The sequence below is a fragment of the Oncorhynchus gorbuscha genome, linkage group LG06 (assembly GCF_021184085.1).
Source record: "Oncorhynchus gorbuscha isolate QuinsamMale2020 ecotype Even-year linkage group LG06, OgorEven_v1.0, whole genome shotgun sequence".
Classification (NCBI taxonomy): Eukaryota; Metazoa; Chordata; class Actinopteri; order Salmoniformes; family Salmonidae; genus Oncorhynchus; species Oncorhynchus gorbuscha.
Window position 1 is genome coordinate 23840253 of NC_060178.1, and position 23706 is coordinate 23863958.

General features: G+C 42.9%; 1 protein-coding gene across 3 annotated transcripts in view; it reads left to right on the forward strand.

The window, feature by feature from the left end:
• LOC124037721 (long-chain-fatty-acid--CoA ligase ACSBG2-like) overlaps window positions 1–23391 on the forward strand; it is a 55397-nt gene extending 32006 nt beyond the window's left edge. For all 3 annotated transcript variants that reach the window (XM_046352713.1, XM_046352712.1, XM_046352714.1), the window contains 12 exons: window positions 7317–7585; window positions 8802–8890; window positions 13995–14115; window positions 14226–14306; window positions 15838–15987; window positions 17948–18124; window positions 18670–18851; window positions 19150–19392; window positions 19605–19822; window positions 19967–20106; window positions 21345–21591; window positions 22346–23391. In XM_046352713.1, coding sequence (XP_046208669.1) covers window positions 7317–7585; window positions 8802–8890; window positions 13995–14115; window positions 14226–14306; window positions 15838–15987; window positions 17948–18124; window positions 18670–18851; window positions 19150–19392; window positions 19605–19822; window positions 19967–20106; window positions 21345–21591; window positions 22346–22464 — 2036 coding nt within the window. In that variant the 3' untranslated portion in view covers window positions 22465–23391. The remainder of the gene's footprint in view (window positions 1–7316; window positions 7586–8801; window positions 8891–13994; window positions 14116–14225; window positions 14307–15837; window positions 15988–17947; window positions 18125–18669; window positions 18852–19149; window positions 19393–19604; window positions 19823–19966; window positions 20107–21344; window positions 21592–22345) is intronic.
• The last annotated feature ends 315 nt before the right edge of the window (window positions 23392–23706 follow it).

The window sequence follows — 23706 nt, forward strand, 5'->3', positions numbered from 1 at the left end:
TGCAGATACCCGCCATGTTGTAGAGTCAGAAATAGCGTTATAAATATTCACTTACCTTTGACGATCTTCATCAGAATGCACTCCCAGGAATCCCAGTTCCAGAATACATTTTTGTTTTGTTCGATAAAGTCCATTTGTCCAAATACCTCCTTTTTGTTAGCCAGTTTGGTAAACAAATCCAAACTCACGAGGCACGGGCAAGTACAGGTGAAGGTTCAGACAAAGTCCAGAATTATATTACAGTTCGTAGAAACATGTCAAACGATGTATAGAATCAATCTTTAGGATGTTTTTAACAAATCTTCAATAATGTTCCAACCAGAGAATTCCTTTGTCTTTAGAATTGCAATGGAACGCAGGTCGCTCTAACGTGTGCGCGCGATCAGCTCATGGCACTCTGGCAGGCCTCTGGTTGATTCAGCTCTCATTCGCCCCCAATTCACAGTAGAAGCCTCGAACAACGTTCTAAAGACTGTTGACATCTAGTGGAAGCCATAGGAAGTGCAATATGACAACCATAGACATTGTATATTCGATAGGCAATGAGTTGAAAAACTACAAACCTTAGATTTCCCACTTCCTGGTTGGATTTTTCTCAGGTTTTTGCCTGCCATATGAGTTCTGATATACTCACAGACATCATTCAAACAGTTTTAGAAACTTCAGTGTTTTCTATCCAAATCTACTAATAATATGCATATCTTCGCTTCTGGGCCTGAGTTAGCAGGCAGTTTACACCTTATTCATCCAAGCTACTCAATACTGCCCCCCCCCCCAGCCATAAGGGGTTTTAATTTTTTTTAAACAATTGAAAGGTCATGACAAGACTGGAACTATAGATAATCCCTGCCAATATTTTGAAGCCTTTCAAAGAAGAAATAGCAACAGAGAAGTTTAGGATCATGTGGCCTGGTGTTAGGCTGACCATAGAGCACTGTGTTGTCTACGGTCAACAGCACAAAGCTGTGGGTGGAACCTTCTTGGAGTTCAGTGGGGACTGTTTATGACCAAATACTTCTTTAGTCAATAGCCACGCAAGTAGAGGAAGAGGAAGCCCCACTGATTTAAGAGCAACAGTGTTTACTGACCAACTGTCAAATCTCAACACTTTGAAATGTGAATTTATTTATTCATTTGAAATTTGTGAATACCTTCAGGATGGGGTTTTCTAAATGCCAGAGTACACCTAATAAATATAGTTTCCATATCTTCGCTTCTGGGCCTGAGTAGCAGGCAGTTTACCCTGGCACGCTTTTCATCCGAACGTAAAAATGCTGCCCCCTATCCCAAACAGGTTAAGCGAAGTGGATCTATAATTCCATGTATATAATTCCATGTAGAACACTTGTATCTTTTATCAATGTTTATTATGAGTATTTCTGTAAATTGATGTGGCTCTCTGCAAAATCACCACATGTTTTGGAACCACTGAACATAACACGCCAATGTAAAATGCGATTTTTGGATATAAATATGAACTTTATAGAACAAAACACATGTATTGTGTAACAAGAAGTCCTATGGGTGTCAACTGATGAAGATCATCAACATTTAGTGATTAATTTTCTCTCTGCTTTTTGTGACTCCTCTAATTGACTGGAAAATGGCTTTGTTTTTTTCTGTGACCTAACATAATCATTTGGCGTGCTTTCATCGTAAAGCCTTTTTGAAATCGGACACTGGTGGGATTAACAAGTTTATCTTTAAAATGGTGTAAAATACTTGTATGTTTGAGGAATTTTAATGATGAGATTTCTGTTTGTATTTGGCGCCCTGCACTTTCACTGTCTGTCATATCGATCCCGGTAGTGGGATTTCAGCCGGAAGACTTAAGACCAAAACACTAATAGTAGTAGGTGAGTTATAGCTTAGTCTCTCTATAGTTTGTCTCTGGCTAACCTAGCGTAGCAGGCTTAAAATAATTACTTTATGCAATGTAGTGTTTCATATATGTGGACACCCCTTCAAATGAGTTGGTTTCAGCTATTTCAGCCACACCCGTTGCTGACAGTTGCGTAAAATCGAGCACACAGCCATGCAATCACCATAGACAAACGTTGGCAGTAGAATGGCCCCTACTGAAGCGCTCCGACTTTCAACGTGGTACAGTCATAGGATGCCATCTTTCCGATTGCTGAGTGCTGAAGCGCGTAGCGAGGAAAAATCATCTGTCCTCTGCAACACTCCTCACTACTGATTTCCAAACTGCCTCTGGAATTAACGTCAGCACAATAACTCTTCGTCAGGAGCTTCATGAAATGGGTCTACATGGCAGAGCAGCCGAACACAAGCCTAAGATCACCATGCGCAATGCCAAGTGTCGGCTGGAGTGTGTAAAGTTCGCTGCTATTGGACTCTGGAGCAGTGGAAACGCGTTCTCTGGAGTTATAAATCCTGCTTCACCATCTGGCAGTCCAACAGGCGAATCTGGGTTTGGTGGATGCCAGGAGAACATTACCTGCCCAAATACATAGTGCCAACTGTAAAGTTTGGTGGAGGAGCAATAATGGTCTGGGGATGTTTTTCATGGTTTGGGCTAGGTCACTTGAAGTGAAGGGAAATTAACGCTATAGCATACAATGATATTCTAGACAATTCTGTGCTTCCAACTTCTTGGCAACAGTTTGAGGAAGGCCTTTTCCTGTTTCAGCATGACAAGGTGAGGTCCGTACAGAAATGGTTTGTCAAGATCGGAGTGGAAGAACTTGACTGGCCTGCACAGAGCCCTGACCTCAACCCCATCGAACACCTTTGGGATTAATTGGACCGCCGACTGCGTGCAAGGCCTAATCACCCAACATCAGTGCCCAACCTCATGAATGGAAGTAAATGCCTGCCGCTATGTTCCAACATCTAGTGGAAAGCCTTCCCAGAAGAGTGGAGGCTTTAGCAGCAAATGGGGGACCAATGCCATAATAATGTCCAATGATTTTGGAATGAGATGTGTTTTGGCCATGTAATGTATACTGACAAAAATATAAATGCAACCATTTTAAAGATTTTAGAGTTCATATAAGGAAATCAGTCAATTGAAATAAATAAATTTGTCCCTAATCAATGGATTTCCCATGACTGGGAATACAGATATGCATGTGTTGGTCACAGATACCGTAAAAATGTAGGGTTGTGGCTCAGAACCAGTTAGTATCTGGTGTGACCACCATTTGCATCATGGGGTGGCAGGGTAGCCTAATGGTTAGAGCGTTGGACTAGTAACCGAAAGGTTGCAAGTTCAAATCACCGAGCTGACAGGGTTCAAATCTGTCGTTCTGCCCCTGAACAGGCAGTTAACCCACTGTTTCATAATTCCTAGGCAGTCATTGAAAATAAGAATTTGTTCTTAACTGACTTGCCTAGTTAAATAAAGGTAAAGGCTCTTCGCATAGAGTTGATCAGGCTGTTGATTGTGACCTGTGGTGTGTTGTCCCACTCTTCAATGGTTGTGCAAAGTTGCTGGATGTTGGCGGGAACTAGAACACTACCATTCAAAAGTGAGGTCACTTAGAAATGTCCTTGTTTTCCATGAAAACATACAAGAAATTAGTTGCAAAATGAATAGGAAATATAGATTACCTCAATTTGACAACTAGAATGCAAAAGGTCTGCAAATGGAGGATTCTTTGACAAAAGCAAAGTTTGAAGGACAATTATTTCAATTAAAAAAGACATTGACAAGATAATGATTTTTTAATTGAAATAATTGTCCTTCAAACTTTGCTTTTGTCAAAGAATCCTCCATTTGCAGACCTTTTGCATTCTAGTTGTCAAATTGAGGTAATCTGAAGAGATTTCACCCCATGCTTCCTGAAGCACCTCCCACAAGTTGGATTGACTTGATGGGCACTTCTTACGTACCATAGGGTTGAGAGCCGGTGACTGTGCTGGCCACTCCATTATAGACCGAATACCAGCTGACTACTTCTTCCCTAAATAGTTATTGTGTAGTTTGTAGCTGTGCTTTGGGTCATTGTCCTGTTGTAGGAGGAAATTGACTCCAATTAAGCACCATCCACAGGGTATGACGTTGCAAAATGGAGTTATAGCCTTCCTTCAAGATCCCTTTTACCCTGTACAAATCTCCCACTTTTACCACCACCAAAGCACCCCCAGACCAACACATTGCCACCACCATGCTTGACGGATGGCGTTAAGCACTCTATCTTAATTTAAAAAAAATCCGTCTCACGAATGTTCTTTTTCCCATCTCAATCTTGTATTTTTGTAGGCCAGTCTGAGATATTGCTTTTTCTTTGCAACTCTGCCTGGGAGGCCAGTATGCTGGAGTCGCCTCTTCACTGTTGATGTTGAGACTGGTGTCTTGCGGGTACTCTTTAATGAAGCTGCCAGTTGAGGACTTGTGAGGCGTCTTTCTCAAACGAGACACTAATGTACTTGTCCTCTTGCTCAGTTGTGCACCCGGGCCTCCCACTCTTTCTATTCTGGTTAGGGCCAGTTTGCGCTGTTCTGTGAAGGGGGTAGTACACAGCTTTGTAAAAGATCTTCAGTTTCTTGGCAATTTCTCGCATGGAATAGCCTTAATTTTTCAGAACAATTATAGACTGATGAGTTTCAGAAGGAAGTTATTTGTTTCTGGCCAGCTGAGCCTGTAATCGAACCCACAAATGCTCCTATTTAATCACTTGTTACTTTTATCTCTTATTCTGTTTGTTTTTTTAACTGCACTGTCGTTTAGTGGCTCGTAAGTAAGTGTTTCACTAAGGTCTACACCTGTTGTGTTCGGCGCATGTGACTAATAAAATGTGATGCTCCAGATACTCAACTAGTCTAAAGACAGTTTTAGTGCTTCTTTAATCAGAAACAGTTTTCAGCTGTGCTAACATAATTGCAAAAGGGTTTTCTAATGATCAATTAGCTATTCCAAGTTTATCATTTTAAAAGGCTAACACAATGTGCCATTGGATCACAGGAGGTGATGGTTGCTGATAATGGGCCTTTGTACTCCTATGTAGATATTCCATTAAAAAGCAGCCATTTCCAGCTACAATAGTAGGTAACCTTAACAATGTCTACACTTTATTTTTGATACATTTGATGTCATTTTTATGGACATATATTTGCTTTTCTTTCAAAAACAAGGACATTCCTAGGTGACCCCAAAGTTTTTGAATGGTAGTGTACATGTCGATCCAGAGCATCCCAAACATGCACAATGAGGGACATGTCTGAGTAAGCATGGCATTCCAGGAATTGTGTACAGGTCCTTACGACATGGAGCCGTGCATTGTCATGCTGAACACATGAGGCAATGGCGGCAGATGAATTGCACAACAATGGGCCTCAGGATCTAATGGTATCTGTGCACTCAAAATGCCATCAATAAAATGCAATGAAGTTAGTTGTCTGTAGCTTATGCCTGCCCATACCATAACCCCACCTCCACCATGGGGCACTCTGTTCACAACGAAAGACGTCAGGAAAACTCTCGCCCACACGACACCATACATGTGGTCTGCGGTTGTGAGACCGGTTGGATGTGCTGCCAAATTCTCTAAAACCACTTTGGAGGCCGATTTATAGTAGAGAAATTAACATTCAGTTCTTTGGCAACAGCTCTAATGGACATTCCTGCAGTCAGCATGCCAATTGCACGCTTCCTCCAGACGTCTGTGGCGTTGTGGCAAAACTGCTTATTTTAGTGGCCTTTTTATTGTCCCCAGCACAAGGTGTACATGTGTAAGGATCATGCTGTTTTGAGCTTCTTGAGATGCCACACCTGTCATGTGGATGGATTATCTTGCCAAAGGATAAGTGATCACTAACAGGGATGTAAAGAAATTTGTTCACAAAATTTGAGAAATAAGCTTGTGGGTATGGAACATTTCTGGGATTTATTTCAGCTCATGAAACATTGGACCAACACTTTACATGTTTTGTTTATATTTTTGTTAAGTGTAGATCCCATACAAGAAGAGAACTGTCAATGTTCTCTTCTGCAATGTTCAACCAAACCAGTAAATGTGGAGGAGGAGTTGAGATGGCGCGTCATCTTGTTAATATCCAAAAGCGGAAGTCTCATGACGAGGCCATTTCCCCTGAAAACCGGAATATCCGTTGAGGACTCTGCAGAGGCTCGGGTTTCTGGCTAATGGGCCCCCATTTAAAAAATAACCGACTATAACATTTTTTTTACAGAATTAACTATTGAACAGGACCATTTAACTAGCTCTGAGAGGTTCACAGTTCAGTCTCCTGCCCTGTTAGTCCCTACTAGTGGGAGCTCTCATTGTGGGCTGCTATTGGGATCCCCTGTCTGGCCCTCTTTTGTTTTGTCTGGTGTTTGGCAGATTTCATACTGGACCTGGTGTGTGTGTGTGTGTGTGTGTGTGTTTTTTTTTTTTTTTTTTTTTTTTTACTGGCAGAAACTGGGGACCAGGCCAGGGTCAGCACAACCCACTGCCTCTGGCTCTCCACCAACACTGCAGCAGTCCTCGTGTTCCCTCCACCAACAGTGGAGGGAACACGAGGACAAACTGCTACTGGGATTTAAGACCAGAAGTCAGAGCAGCCTCCCTCATATCCCTAAAGCTAATTTCTGTGATTGTCTGTGTAAGCAGCTGGCACGCCATTCAAAGTGATTGGTTGGACTTCCTCATAGGGTTTGGGAGCCGTTTGACAGATTGATTTGCCTGCGTGTGCAGACTGGGCATTTATGCCCATCACCAATGTTCTCTCTAAGCTGCGAGTGCTCACAACGTGTACATTTTCTAGCAATCTTTGAAAAGTGAGTCAGGTGAACAGCTTTTATGTCTTAAAATGGGGCAGTGTTTTATTTTGGGAAAGGCTTGAATAAGCTGCCAATTGCAGGGGGTAGCACATTTTTTTTGTCTGCATCTTGGTAATAATGCATTTTATTTTGTAAAGTAGTTTCTTGCATCCAACACAATACATTGTCTATCACCACCGTATCTGAGTGGCTAGGTTCACGTCGAGCCCTGCATTTTTTTAAATGCCTACATTATGATCAAATAGCCACGGTAGCCTACTTTGCCACTGTTAAAATTAACTTAGTCGGTACAGCCTGTTCACTGTAAACATGTGCCAGAAGTTGCTCAGAATTTTCACATCTAAAGTTTGCATTCAGCAGACCTGAAATTTGCTCAGTGTCGGAAGAAATTGGATGGATCATTGCCCATCAACATAACTAAACAGTTCGGAAAGGGAAATGTCCCGCTTTTCTGAGGTGCAATCAAACGTGAGTCTAGACAATGCGCTCAAATCAAACACGCCTTTCATTCGCCTTCTCAGTTGATTTTCTTTGGTTAAAAAAAACTAAACCCCTCTCGTCTCTCCGTCAGTGAGTGCCCAGCGACCAGATTCCCTGTCCCTGGCGATGGCTGAGCCAGAGCGGTGGACGTCCAGGGGTGACGGAGAGGTGAATCTGCGGATGGGGGAGTCGGGCTTTGCAGCTGAGCCCCCAGTCACTGTAGACCAGATGTTTAAAACTGCAGTGGAGAGGTTTGGCAGCTACACCGCCCTGGGCTGGAAGGAGGGAGAACAGATGAAGACCATGAACTACCAGGAGTACTACCAGGCTTGCCGCACCGCTGCCAAGAGCTTCCTCAAGGTGAGACTAAACACACAGACCAACTGTACATAACTGACACTTTACTGCATTACTGCTGTAAATGTGGATGTCAGAACAAAGTTGCAATAGAATACGGTAAGATAATGGTAGGAGTTGAGGGTTCCACACTGATAAGAGCTGTAAAGTATTATTATAAAACATTTTATTTCATTTTATTTTATTAACATTTTATTTATTAAGTGTCTCCTAGATTTCCAGTCACAATAAAGGCTTATAAACATCAGTTCCTAAAGTGAATCAAAGTATGAGAACAAGTTATTTTGGCAAGGCAACAATGTATCCTCAAACTAAATATGAAGCCAAAGCAAGAGAACCACTTTGGAGGATGTGGGCCCTTTTAGGAGGCTTTTGATAACTTCCCCTCTCACTGATCATAGTCCACTATCCTAACTTCAGATCAGTGTGTGTTTTAACCTCGTGGTGATTGCGTCACTGTCACCAGCATGCGTGGGGTGAGATGAAATGTGGGAGGTAGAGGCAGTGTGCTGCTGGGGGCAACATCTAGATGCAGGCCACACGAGTGGGGCGATATGGACAAAAATCCATAACGATAAATTACCTGAATTAATGAGGTAAAGATTAATAGAACGATATGTTTATTATGTGCCCTACCATATATTTTTTTTATTATCCTTTAAACTACTACTAGTTTGTTAATGGGACAATTGATGGCTGCAAACATCAATCACCTATTTTATTTCAAAATTCACATTTCTCCAGTATAGGCTACTTATCGTGGTGAATGATATCAGCGAAATGCCTGCGATAAGTGGTCGGTGTCGATAATTTTCGGTTTATCGTCCCAGCCCATGTTACTTATTGTGAAACTCCACATTATACACGAGTGAGGATTAGGACTGGCTCAGGCCCAGGGGAAGCCACACATACCCACACCTGAACCTGACTGCCTCCTACTTGGAGGGGGAGAGTCGTGCTACTCTGCATTGCCACATAGGCAAGCAGCTGTACATTTCTTGTGGAAGTATCACGATGGTGTATTTTATTACTACTCCTGTTATAAAAGACCCTCTGTAGTCTTTATTTGGCTTTGCTTCACCTTCCCCTTTATCTTAACTCTTATCCATAGAAAAATGAATATTAACAGGCATTGTATTGTATCTGTTATGTTCCTCATTAGGTGGCAATTTGAGATCTATGAGTAGGTCTTTTTCTCATTCTGTGTTTGTGTCCACAGCTTGGCTTGGAGCGCTACCATGGGGTTGGCATTCTGGGCTTCAACTCTGCTGAGTGGTTCATCTCTGACATTGCTGCCATTATGGCTGGGTGAGTCTCTACACTTCTGTTCACTAGGGGGTCTGACACGCTCCCTGTCATGTTAGGGTGTGATGTACAGAATGTTCCCTTCTCACTGATCTACTGTAGCCCAGGCTATTTTGTGTAGCTAAGTGACTTATGGGACTATAGCCAAAGACCTGAGATCAAAATCAAATCCAATGTTCTTCATCACATGCTTCGTAAACATGTATGGACTATCGGTGAAATGCTTACTTACGGGACCTTCCCATTGATAGAAAGAGATAGAAAATAGAGAAATATTTAAAACGCTTAATAGTAGTGTGTGTATATACAGTTGAAGTCGGAAGTTTACATACACTTAGTTTGGTGTCATTAACTCCTTTTACAACCACTCCACAAATTTCTTGTCCTAACCGACTTGCCAAAACTATAGTTTGGGAACATCTACTTTGCATGACACAAGTACTTTTTCCAACAATTGTTTATTCAATTATAAGTTAAATAATCTATCACAATTCCAGTGGGTCAGAAGTTAACATACTCTAAATTGACTGCCTTTAAACAGCATGGAAAATTCCAGGAAATTATGTCACGGCTTTAGAAGCTTCTGATAGGCTAATTGACATCATTTGAGTCATTTGGAGGTGTACCTGTGGATGTATTTCAAGGCCTACCTTTAAATTCAGTGCCTCTTTGCTTGACATCATGGGAAAATCAAAAGAAATCAGCCAAGACCTCAGAAGAAGAAAAATTGTAGACCTCCATGTCTAGTTATTTATTAGGAGCAATTTCCAAACTCTTGAAGGTACCACGTTCATCTGTACAAACGATAGTACGCAAGTATAAGCACCATGGGACCACACAGCCGTCATACCGCTCAGGAAGGAGACGCGTTCTGTCTCCGAGAGATGAACGTACTTTGGTGAGAAAAGTGCATATCAATCCCAGAACAGCAGCAAAGGACCTTGTGAAGATGCTGGAGGAAACGGGTACAAAAGTATCTATATCCACAGTAAAACGAGTCCTATATCGACATAACCTGAAAGGTCGCTCAGCAAGGAAGAAGCCACTGCTCCAAAACTTCCATAACTAAAGCCAGACTATGGTTTGGAACTGCACATGGGGACGAAGATTGTACTTTTGGAGAAATGTCCTCTGGTCTCCTGAAACAAAAATAGAACTATTTGGCCATAATGACCATCGTTATGTTTGAAGGAAAAGGGGGAGGCTTGCAAGCCTAAGGACACCATCCCAACCGTGAAGCATGGGGGTGGCAGCATCATGTTGTGGGGGTGCTTTGCTGCAGGAGGGACTGGTGCACTTTACAAAATAGATGGCATCATAAGGCGGGAAAATAATGTGGATATATTGAAGCAACATCTCAAGACATCAGTCAGGAAGTTAAAGCTTGGTCGCAAATGGGTCTTCCAAATGGACAATGACCCCAAGCATACTTCCAAACATCACACCTGCGCGACAAGTACAGGCTGATTGTCCTCGCAGTGGCAGACCATGTGTAACACCTGCACAGGATCGGTACATCTGAACATCGCACCTGCGGGACAGGAACAGGATGGCAACAACTGCCCGAGTTACACCAGGAATGCACAATCCCTCAATCAGTGCTCAGACTGTCCGCAATAGGCTGAGAGAGGCTGGATTGAGGGCTTGTTGTAAAAGGCAGGTCCTCACCAGACATCGCGTATGGGCACAAACTCACCATTGCTGGACCAGAAAGTGATCTTTGACGAGTCGTGGTTTTGTCTCACCAGGGTTGATGGTCGGATTTGCGTTTATCGTCAAAGGAATGAGCGTTACATCGAGGCCTGTACTCTGGAGGGGGATTGATTTGGAGGTGGAGGGTCCATCATGGTCTGGGGCGGTGTCACAGCATCATCGGACTGAGCTTGTTGTCATTGCATGCAATCTTACCGCTGTGCGTTACAGGGAAGACATACTCCCTCATGTGGTACTGTTCCTGCAGGCTCAGACCTGTTGGATCTAGGGCCATTCCCCCCCAGAAATGTCTGGGAACTTACAGGTGCCTTGATTGTATGCACACATGACTGTAAGTCGCTTTGGATAAAAGCGTCTGCTAAATGGCATATATTATTATATTATATATATTTGATGGAAGAGTGGGGTAACATCTCACAGCAAGAACTGGCAAATCTGGTGCAGTCCATGAGGAGGAGATGCACTGCAGTACTTTATGCAGCTGGTGGCCACACCAGATACTGACTTTTGATTTTGACCCCATCTCCCTTTGTTCAGTGACACATTATTCCATTTATGTTAGTCACATGTCTGTGGAACTTGTTCAGTTTGTCTGTTGTTGCATCTTATGTTCATACAAATATTTATACACATGTTAAGTTTGCTGAAAGTAAACGCAGTTGACAGTGAGGACGTTTCTTTTTTGAAGAGTTTATAACCAGCATCGAGCTGTAGGCCTAAGAGCGCGTCCCATTTAGTCTTAATGCCGTTAACTTAGGCCTATGATTGATACAGTAGCATATATAAATAATTTTCGTTTTAAATTGAATAATTAGTCTAAACAATAAATAAACGGCAATTCACAAATTAATGCAACTGATTTTAGTCTGCTGTAATAAAGGCTTTTTCTTTCGTTAGAACAGACACTCAGGTATGTTTATTTAGTGTGTACATTGTTCCAAGTGGTCAGAAAAAAAGATTGTAATTGAACGGGATCTGTTTGGCACACCATAATAGTCACGCAACGCTTGCTCCTTTTTCTTGACCTCCATAGTTTTCCACAACTAAGTCAAATGTCTTCCACATATCTGACTTCCCCTTTCCCTCCTGAGAAACCAGCAAACATTTGCCTGTTTTGCGCTTCTTTTTGACATCAAAAGTGCACTGATGCATTTTGCTGTTACTGTGTTCGTAATTTGTTATAAACTAATTTATTTATGTGATTATTATACATGTAGGGGTTGAGGGAATAGGGAATGTTTTTCCTAAACAAATTAGGGATTTTTTAAATCAAAAACATTTAAGTCAAAAACTAAGTAAATGGCTGACATGTTGCAGCTTAAGCACGGACAGCGCAATAAACACTTGCTGTGGTGCCTTTTCACTGCAGCTGGGAACTGTACTGAACAGCAAAAATATAAACGCAACATGAAACAATTTCTTAGATTTTACTTGTTACAGTTCATATAAGGAAATCAGTCAATTGAAATAAATGAATTGGGCCCTAATCGATCATTTCACATGACTGGGAATACAGATATGCATCTGTTGGTCACATACCTTTTTTTTTTTTAAATTGGGACTCACGATGGGCCTCAGGATCTCATCAGGGTATCTCTGCATTCAAATTGCCATCGATAAAATGCAATTGTGTTCATGGTCCCATAGCTTATGCCTTCCCATACCATATCCCCACCGCCACCGTTGACATCAGCAAACCGCTTGCCCACACAACGCCATACAAGTCATCTGTGGTTGTGAGGCCGGTTGGACATGCTGCCAAATTCTCTAAAATGACAGAGGCGGATTATGGTAGAGAAATTAACATTACATTCCCTGGCAACAGCTCTGGTGGACAGTCAGCATGCCAATTGCGTGCTCCCTTAACTTGAGACATCTGTGGCATTGTGTTGACAAAATGGCAGATTTTCGTGGCCTTTATTTTTCCCCGCCCATGGTACACTTGTGTAATGATTATGCTGTTTAATCTGCTTCTTGATATGCCACACCAGTCATGTGGATGGATTATTTTGGCTAAGAATAAATGCTCACTAACAAGGATTTAAACAAATTCGTGCACAACATTTTAGAGAAGGAAATTTTATTTCAGATTATGAAACATGGAACCAATACTTGTTGCGTTTTTGTTCAGTGTAGTTCTGCACGATGGCGTGGTGGGCTTAATATACCAGAATTGGAGGATAATGTATCATCGTTTAAATCTCCAGTTTGGGAACATTTTTGCTTATTGGTAGATTACAACGACAATGGTCAGTTGTGGATTTTTTTATTTATCCTTTATTTAACTTGGCAAGTCTGTTAAGAACAAATTCTTATTTACAATGACAGCCAAACCCGGACGACGCTGGGCCAATTGTGCACCGCCCTATGGGACTCCCAATCACGGCCGGATCTGATACAGCCTGGATTCGAACCAGGGACTGTAAATGACACCTCAGTGCCTTAGACAGCTGCGATAAATGTTGCCGCACTCAATGAGAATAATGCAGCTGCCAACGCCTCATATGTTTACACATTTACGCCAACATCAACCCAGTATACCGGCGCAAGACTGAAACACATGTTACTAACTTCCCTCTTGCACCCATTTCAGCAAATATTCAGAAGTTTCCAATGAATTGTCCAATGCACCCTGTTGCGCTTACTTAACCGTGATGGCCCATCACATTACCTCAGAATTGGATATGTCCCGTGTGACACACCGCCTTTTGAGAGTCGCACATATGCATTTGGCACTGAAGGCAGTGTCATGGTGCCATCGTAACCAAGTGGGAAGTTAAGACATACGACTGTGAAAAATCCACTTGAACGGCCCTCAAAGTGGGGAAACTAGTCTATCATCTTGAGCACTCACTTCTCACATGGTGACCTCTGTCACCTACTAAGGAAATGGCCCCTCTAACAGATTTTTCGGCAGTTAAACGCAACGTTTTGAACACTCTATAATTTGTTTACAAGCATGATGGCTGTACTTTTAGTTTACGGTTGACACTGCTTGTTGGAAATTAGCCACTCTGCATTTCTCGACAAGTTCAAATCCCATGAATGCATCCAACTGGTATTTACGACGTCACAACTAGTAAATTCCCACCTCCCATATAGTTACAAACGTAGCATCAGAGTCGTGACAATCCGGTAAACAACAGACAATGCAAGGTACATTGTGAATGGCATTTTACTTATATTTTTTAATGCAATATATATACCAAACCTCAGGTTTGGTGAACCGTAACACACCTAGTACAGACTGTTCTTGGATTGTTCTTTCATGATGAGCATAACTTTATGAAATACATACTTACCTAGCAGAGTGGCCAAACCTGTCTGTGGGAAAGGAATCTTGAGTTTTATGGACCATGAATCAATATGACTCACTGTTGTCTTGTGTTGCCAGTGGGTTTGCAGTGGGTATCTACACCACCAACTCCCCAGAGGCGTGCCAGTACTTAGCAGAGAACTGCAAGGCCAACATTATCGTGGTGGAGAACCACAAACAGCTACAGAAGATCCTACAGGTAAACACAGAGGATGGAGAGCTTTAGATTAGCTTTAGATTCATCAATACATCAGGGATACCTTCATCCTTTTTTTAACCTTAATCAGTTTATTCCTCTTTTTACTTCAGGTTCAGGACAAGCTGCCACACATGAAAGCCATTATCCAGTACAAAGATGCACTTAAAGAGAAGAGACCAAACCTCTACACGGTATGCGTGTCAAACTCTTTCGATTTCATTCGAACATTAGAAGTTGGATCAATGCCTTCTGTGCCTTTTAATTAGGGCTGATTTCAAGTTTTCATAACAATCGGAAATCGGTATTTTTGGGCACCTTTTTTTAAAATTATATTTTAAATACCTTTTATTTAACTAGGCAAGTCGGTTAAGAACACATTCTTATTTTCAATGACGGCCTAGGAACGGTGGGTTAACTGCCTTGGGGGCAGAACGACAGATTTTCATCTTGTCAGCTCGGGGGATTCAATCTTGCAACCTTACAGTTAACTAGTCCAACACAATAATAACCTGCCTCTCTCTCGTTGCACTCCACAAGGAGACTGCCTGTTACGCGAATTCAGTAATCCAAGGTAAGTTGCTAGCTCGCATTAAATTTATCTTATAAAAAACAATCAATCATAATCACTAGTTAACTACACATGCTTGATGAGATTACTAGATATTATATAGCGTGTCCTGCGTTGCATACAAGTATCTAAGTATCTGACTGAGCGGTGGTAGGCAGCAGGCGCGTAAACATTAATTTAAACAGCACTTTCGTGCGTTTTGCCAGCAGCTCTTCATTGTGCGTCAAGCATTGCGCTGTTTTATGACTTCAAGCCTATCAACTCCTGAGATGAGGCTGGTGTAACTGAAGTGAAATGGCTAGCTAGTTAGCGCACGCTAATAGCGTTTCAAACGTCACTCGCTCTGAGCCTTCTAGTAGTTGTTCACCTTGCTCTGCATTGGTAACGCTGCTTCGATGGTGGCTGTTGTGTTGCTGGTTCGAGCCCAGGGAGGAGCGAGGAGAGGGACGGAAGCTATACTGTTACACTGGCAATACTAAAGTGCCTATAAGAACATCTAATAGTCAAAGGTATATGAAATACAAATGGTATAGAGGGAAATAGTCCTATAATAAATACAACCTAAAACTTCTCACCTGGGAATATTGAAGACTCATGTTAAAAGGAACCACCAGCTTTCATATGTTCTCATGTTCTGAGCAAGGAACTTAAGGGTAGCCTAGTGGTTAGGGTGTTGGACTAGTAACCGGAATGTTGCAAGTTCATATCCCCAAGCTGACAAGGTACAAATCTGTTGTTCTGCCCCTGAACAGGCAGTTAACCCACTGTTCCTAGGCCGTCATTGAAAATAAGAATTTGTTCTTAACTGACTTGCCTAGTTAAAGGAAAAATAAATAAAAAATAAAAATGTTAGCTTTCTTACATGGCACATATTGCACTTATACTTCTTCTTTTACTTCCTTCTCCAACACTTTGTTTTTTCATTATTTAAACCAAATTGAACATGTTTCATTATTTACTTATTAATTTACTTATTTATTTATTAAGTTAAAATAAGTGTTCATTCAGTATTGTTGTAATTGTCATTATTACAAATACATTTTTAAAAATCACCCGATTAATCAGTATCGGCTTTTTTGGTCCTCCAATTATCGGTGTCGAAAAATCATAATCGGTCGACCTCTAATCCTGACTATCTTGTATTCTCTAAACAGTGGGCGGAGTTTATGGAGCTGGGCCGTGTTGAGTCCAACACTCATCTGGATGACATCATCGCTATCCAGAAACCCAACCAGTGCTGCACACTTATCTACACATCAGGGACCACGGGGCAGCCCAAAGGAGTGATGCTCAGCCATGACAATGTGAGTGACACCCACCAGTAACATTAGACTGCCAGGCAGTGAAGGTGGGCAACAGCACCTCTGCTACGCTGATCCTCAACACAGGGCCCCACAAGGGTATGTGCTTAGCCCCCTCCTATACTCCCTGTTCCCCCATGACTGAGTGGCCACGCGCATCTCCAACTCAACCATCAAGTTTGCAAACAACACAAGTGGTAGGCCTGATTACCAACAAATACGAGACTGCCTACAGGGAGGTGGTGAGGGCGGAGTGGTGCCAGGAAAATAACCTCAACGTCAACAAAATGAAGAAGCTGATTGTAGACTTCAGGAAACAGCTGAAGGAACACTCCCCCATCTGCATCGACTGGGCCGCAATGGCGAGGGCAAAAAGATTAAAGTTCCTCGGTGGCACATTACTGACAACCTGAAATGGTCCACAGTGTTAGTTTTACCTTTATTTTTGTACCCCTTTTTCTCCCCAATTTCATGGTATCCAATTGGTAGTTAGTCTTGTCTCATCGCTGCAACTCCCGTACGGACTCGGGAGAGGCGAAGGTCGAGAGCCGTGCGTCCTCCGAAACACAACCCAAGCCACACTCCTTATTGACACAATGCCCACTTCACTCCTGCGACGGTGTCGTCGTGCATTGCGCCCGGCCCGCCACAGGAGTCGCTAGTGCGCGATGGGACAAGGACATCCCTGCCGGCCAGGCCCTCCCCTAACCGGACGACGCTGGGCTGATTGTGCGCCGCTCCATGGGTCTCCAGGTCACAGACAGCTGTGACAGAGCCTGGACTCGAACCCAGAATTTCTAGTGGCACAGCTAGCCTTAGACCACTGCACCAATCGGGAGGCCCCATACAGTGTGGTGAATGTGCAACAGTGCCTCTTCAACCTCAGGAGGCTGAAAATATTTTACAGATGTACCATTGAGAGCATCCTGTCGGGCTGTTTCACCGCCTGGTACGGCACCTGCACCATCCGCAACTGCTGGGCTTTCCAGATGGTGGCACAGTCAGCCCATGCATCACCGGGGCGCACTGCCTGCCCTCCAGGACATCTACAGCACCCGGTGTCACAGGAAAGCCAGTAAGATCATCAAGGACCTCGGCCACCTTAGCCACGGCCTCTTCACCCCGCTACCATCTAGAAGACGGTACAGGTGCCGAGAAACTGAAAAATGCCTTCGCTCTCCAGGCCATCAGACTGTTAGTCACCACTAGCCGGCCTCCGCCCAGGAGCCTGCCCGGAATTTTAGTCACTGTTATTCGCTGGCTACCACCCAGTTACTCTAACCTGCACCTTAGAATGCTGCCCTATGTAAATAGTCATTGACCGCTGGTCACTTTAATAATGTATATACTGTATTCTAGTCATGGTTCATCTTATACAAAAAAAAAATTTTACTTGGCAAGTCAGTTAAAAACATTCTTATTTTCAATAACTGCCTAGAAACAGTAGGTTAACTGCCTGTTCAGGGGCAGAACGACAGATTTGTACCTTGTCAGCTCGGGGATTCGAACTTGCAACCTTTCGGTTACTAGTCCAACACTCTAACCACTAGGCTACCCTGCCACCCCACAACTACTGCTGTACACATTTTCTATTCGTATACTGTCCATAATATCAATACACCCCGTCATATATTTTTATATTTCAGACTCTAACATTGCTTATTCTAATAGCTTTAGATTTTTTTTGATTTGCATGTATTTTGTATTGTTAGGTGTTACAGCACCATTGGAGCTAGGAATATAAGCATATATAACATCTTCAAAATATGTGTACGTGACCAATAAAATGGCTGCACATTAGGTTCCATTGTAAAGATCTATGAGAATGATGCACTATCAGTGTCGTGATGTAAACGTGTAAAAATGTAGCCTCCTATCTATTCAAATCCACCTCTGCTCCGAGTTTACTTGTGAATGACCGGTGTTTTAATGACTGTCTCTCTCTCTCGCTCTCTCTTTGTAGCTGACATGGACAGCATTAGCTGTAGGCCGCCATGTCCAGCTGACAGAAGCCACCAAGTCTCAGGAGATAGTTGTCAGCTACCTGCCTCTCAGCCATATCGCTGCTCAGATGGTGGACATCTGGGTCACCATGAAGGTTGGAGGGGCAACCTATTTCGCCCAGCCAGATGCACTGAAGGTGATGGTCTATTCTTATTTAGAAGAGGACCTTTTCCACATTCTCCATGTGACTGAGAAGATTGTTCTGCAGTCTGTTACTCTCACTTGTCCTCCCCTTCATTTTAGATTAAACCTAGTGTATAATCCAGGAGGCAGTTTAAGTTGAATAGATTTCCTGAGGGGGAAACTTACTCACACAAGACAACTCTTTGTTTTGCAATTGATCAGTTCATTAGTGCAGTGTTTCCCAACTCTGGTCCTCAAGTAGCTCCAAAAGCACACCTTTTTGATGTTGCCCTGGACAAAAACACCTGATTCAACTTGCCGAGCGTTTGATGATTATTTGACATGTCGAAACACTGCGTTAGTGTATCTGGTTAAAAGGTTATGCTTAAAATAAGTGTCAGCTTTACTAAATGCACTACGTTGCAAATGCTTTTGAACAGTTCTCCTCAGGAGCTGAACTGTCTTAATGTGCTAGTGTCTGTATTACACTGCTCACACACATGCTTTGTGATTACCAACCCCTTCAGTGTGTGTGCCTCCCTTCCTGTCTGTTCTCAGGGCTCCCTGGTCAACACGATGAGAGAGGTGCGTCCCACAGCCTTTATGGGCGTACCACGCGTCTGGGAGAAAATGCAGGAGAAGATGAAGTCCGTCGGGGCCAAGTCGTCCACTGTGCGCAGGAAGGTGGCAGTCTGGGCCAAAGGAGTGGGGCTGAAGACTAACCTCAGCAAGATGAATCAGTATGTATACCAGTATGAACCAGTATGTAGCCTATTGAATAGGGTGAGGGGGATCTGTGTTCTAATTTACCTGTTGCACCACCTGTGGTTCTGACTTCTTAGTGATTTGATTTGATTTTGTTAAGGCCAATACAACTCACAAACATGACAGAACAGGATGAGAAGTTCTCATGCCCACGCACAGTATAATAATGCTAGCACAGTATGTACAGTAGTGAACTACAGCCTGAGGTATAAAGATATAGTAAAGCTATTCTGATGTTGTCTTAAACTCCTGCTTCCCCTCCTGCCTGCTCAGGAATGGAGCTATGGCAAGGACGCCTGTCAACTACCGCCTAGCCAATAGGCTGGTGTTCAGAAAGGTCCGTAAGGCCCTGGGTCTGGATCGCTGCACCAAGTGTTACACAGGTGCCGCCCCCATCACCAAGGATACCCTGGAGTTCTTCCTCAGCCTAGACATCCCAGTGTACGAGCTGTACGGAATGAGTGAGAGCACTGGACCTCACACCATCTCTCTGCCCAATGCATTCCGCCTCACCAGGTATCTTACAGCAGATACTCTCCACACTCCCCTGAACACACAATGCCTGACATTACATATTTCCATGCTAACTCAATACAAATTAATTAATTTCACAGGCCCAAGCACATGCATACCTTGGCTTTTAGAAAATTTATTTGCTGTCGATTTTACTGTATATTCTTCATGTATGTGATTTAAGAACTGCAGGTTAAAGTGTTTTGTCTCCCAAGCGTTGGGAAGTTGATCCCTGGCTGTGAGACTAAGATCCACAGTCCTGACCAGGAGGGCAATGGGGAGATCTGCTTCTGGGGGCGTCACGTCTTCATGGGCTACCTAAACCAGGCCGACAAGACAGAGGATGCCCTGGACGCTGAGGGCTGGCTGCACTCTGGAGACTTGGGCAAACACGACGACAACGGCTTCCTGTTCGTCACTGGACGCATCAAAGGTACGCAGTCTTCTCTACACACTATAACCCAGAACCCACTTTTAAACGGAACCGACTGAAGTTAGTTGAAAGCCTGTTAGTTGATGGAAGATTCCACAAGTTAGAATTATCCTAATTAAAACCTCCGTTTCAATGCGTTCCCAGAGCTGATCATCACAGCGGGTGGAGAGAACATCCCTCCAGTGCCCATTGAAGATGCTGTGAAGGAGGCTGTGTCGCTGGTTAGCAACGCCATGCTCATTGGAGACAAGAGGAAGTTCCTCGCCATGCTGCTCACCATTAAGGTATGACCAGTTAGCTACAGCACTTGGTGTAAAACCAAATCTCCATCCCAACTCATACCCTGTTTAACTCAAAGGTCATCTTCTAAGTTCTGACAACCATTTCTATTTGGAACAAGGTTATACAGTTTACATTGTGTAACATCCTTTAGATGGCCATCTATTGCAGCCACTTCAAGAGTATCTGATAGTTGAGGAATACCATGTGTAATCAGATGCAGCCTCTGAGATTGCACAGTGCTATGTAAACTCCTTATCATGTAATCATAGGATCTGGCAAGACTGTCATAGTGGATTCTAATATTTTAGCTGAAATCACAATTCCACTTATGTTAAGGCAACTTCTGGTGGACATTTTGTACACTGCCATTCTTTATGCTGTCTGTTAAGTTTGTGTTTTAAGTATCCCTATATTTCTGTTATTACTGTGCTATCACTCTTGTTATTAGTATGCCTGCATGGTAGTCTCACTGCTGATGGACCTGGCCTGAGTGCAATGGCAACCATGTATTGTGGAAATACGGTTTAGTAAACGTTAAACTGGAACCTAGCCGTTGTCATTTTATGTTAACAGTATCATTGTCAGTTAACCCTTGGCCTACAATGGTCGCACCCCCACGGAAGTCAATTAACATAATATAAAAATCGGTCAGTTTAAGCTAGAGATGTTTTTTGCATGGGCTGTGTCTCAATCCTCCGATATCTCTCTTCCGCATCTGTGGTGGAAGGTGACGGAGCTAAAGCATTTTGTCAGACCAGGAGACATCCCGAAAATCGGTCTTCTCACAAAAACGTCTAGCGTCTTTTCGGTTTGGCCTACTAACTATTATGACCACTCCTTTGAAAGCCGAAGACTCTCACAAACACGATAGGACAGACAATTCAGAACAAACTTCCTTTAGATTTCTTTGGGGAGGGGGCCATCTGTTCCATGTAGGGAATCTGTTAATCGAGGTGTTTCTATTGGCTAATAGCAATGCCAGATTGAATGTTTCATCCAATAATTTTATATTTTTTGATACCTTAAGGGGTCTTAAAATTCTAAATCAAATAGCTTAATGATCCATCTTAAAACAATTCCATATGTTAGCCCCCTCACCCGGCTTAGACTAGGGTTAATGGCATTCATTAATGAAACATAAAAAATTATCCATGCACAAGACTGCCTTCTAAGAAAAATGCATATGTTGTTCTTTTATCTCCCTCACTGACTAAAACTACATGTCTCTTTACCCCCTCAGTGCCAGGTGAATGGAGACACTGGTGCTCCTGAGGATGAGTTGACTCCCGAGGCCGTAGAGCTGTGCCGGAAGCTGGGCAGCAATGCCACGCGAGTCTCAGAGATTGCCGGCGGACGTGACCGGGTCATCCATGCTGCTATCCAGGAGGGCATCAACCGCGTGAACGACAACGCCACCTCCAACGCTCAGCGCATCCAGAAGTGGATCATCCTAGACCAGGACTTCTCCATCACTGGGGGAGAGCTGGGTGAGGGGAGGCGGGTGGCTGGGGAAGACTGTGTGCATGTTGGTTTAGTGCCATGTTTTTTTTCCCCAGGTCATTACATAGGCTGGGCTCTAGTTTCCATGATGTATATAGCCAATTTCAATATAATAGTTTTTGTTGCCCTTTTCTCAGTCTATTGCAGACCATGTCATCACTGTAGTTTTCCCCACCTATCCAGTGGTGGGTGTCAATGAGCATAACAGCAGTGTACAAAACATTAAGAACACCTGCTCTTTCCATGACAGACTGACCAGGTGAAGGCTTTGATCCCTTATTGATGTCACTTGTTAAATCCCCTTCAATCGGTGCAGATGAAGGGGAGGTGTCAGGTTAAAGAAAGATTGAGCCTTGAGACATGGATTGTGTGTGTGCCATTCAGAAAGTGAATGGGCAAGAACATTAAGTGCCTTTGAAAGGGGTATGGTAGTAGGTAGTAGGTGCCAGGCACACCGGTTTGGGTGTGTAACGTTGCTTGGTTTTTCCACGCTCAAGTTTCCCTGTGTGTATCAAGGATGGTCCACCACCCGAAGGACATCCAGCCAACTGGATACAACTTTGGGAAGCATTGGAGTCGACATGAGCCACCATCCTTTTGGAATGCGTTCAACACCTTGTAGAGTCCGACGATTTGAGGCTGTTCTGAGGGCAAAAAGGGGTGGTGCAACTGAATATAAGGAAGGTGTTCCTAAGTTTTGTACACACTGTATAGCTGACGCAGTCTCTCTTTCTCTCTCAGGCCCCACTATGAAGCTGAAGAGGCCAGTGGTCATGAAGATGTACAAAGAGCAAGTAGAGCATTTCTACAAAGAGGTGGTGACCCCAAGCACCCCTGACAACTCCCTTCCCCCCAAATAGGCCTGGAATTAAAGGGCCTTGGAGAGCACTTCATAGAACCGCAACAAAAGACCTGCAGCCAGAAGTCTCTCACACATACACCATACAGACCACCACTCCCTGTGTAGTTCCTGTTTACTCCTGTGAAAATGTTTTGTTAGCTTCCTGCTTTGGTTATTGTTCACATTTGTGGGTGTTCTAAGGAAAAACATCCATGAGAAGGCGTTGTGAGTCTTTGATTTTTGAAGATGAGTTATTGGTGAGCTTATTTAAACTTTATTTGTTTTGTGATGAACAATAATGCATGGTGGATGAAGTAGATTTGTATGTGATGAGGCATGGTTAATGTGCTTTGATACTTGAGACTAAATGGCATAGTATCCAACGTTTCCATAGGAAATGGTAGTAGATATTTGGGCTACGTTTTGAAAAGGCGTTACTCACAATTATTTATTTTTCATTTGCCAAAGTCAATACTTACTTGGACCAAAGACCCATTGGATGTGAAAGAATTATCCAGCTGAAAAACTACCGATGGAAGTTTTCTTCACATCCAGTGTTTACTCGTCAAAAAACGTTTTCCTATTTATTATTGTTTTGCTCTGTCTGCATTGGTCTGGTTTCAGAGTATTGATGGAAGTATATCATTGTTGTAGCGCGGCCCTGGAATAAGAGATGGCCAATGACAAATGAAGTTGTAGATTTAGTTAAAGCAAATGGCTCAATGTTGAACTTCTGCACCTACCTTGTCCAATAGAGAGCATCCAAATCACTTTTTTCAATGCGATGGAACCATATCATTCAAGCCATATTTTCTTGTTTCTTATGTGTTATGACGTTGTCATACTATCTGCGGAATTGCCTGGTCTTGTTGGAATGTTTTTTATAACGATTCTGTGTAAAAAAACTGTGACCATTGTTAAATACTGTAAATATATTTTGCCTACATTGCCTCTTTCCTCTGGTCTTTATTTAAACCATTTTATTAAGTTGAATGTTTTTAAAAGAACTGTCTTCAGCTCATCAGTCTTGTCAAGCAGTGTGACATTCTTTATACTTGCGCCACTGAACTGAGTTTGTCTTTCTGAAAACTGGTTCATTACATGTTCTCTCCCGAGTTACCTTCATCTAATACAAGGGTACATAGAGGACATTTGATAGCGTATCAAAGTTAAGTTACCGTTCATCCTGAAACCTTCTACATCCAATAATACCCAGGACCGGTATGGACTGGGGTTTGATCTTATTACACTGCACACATAC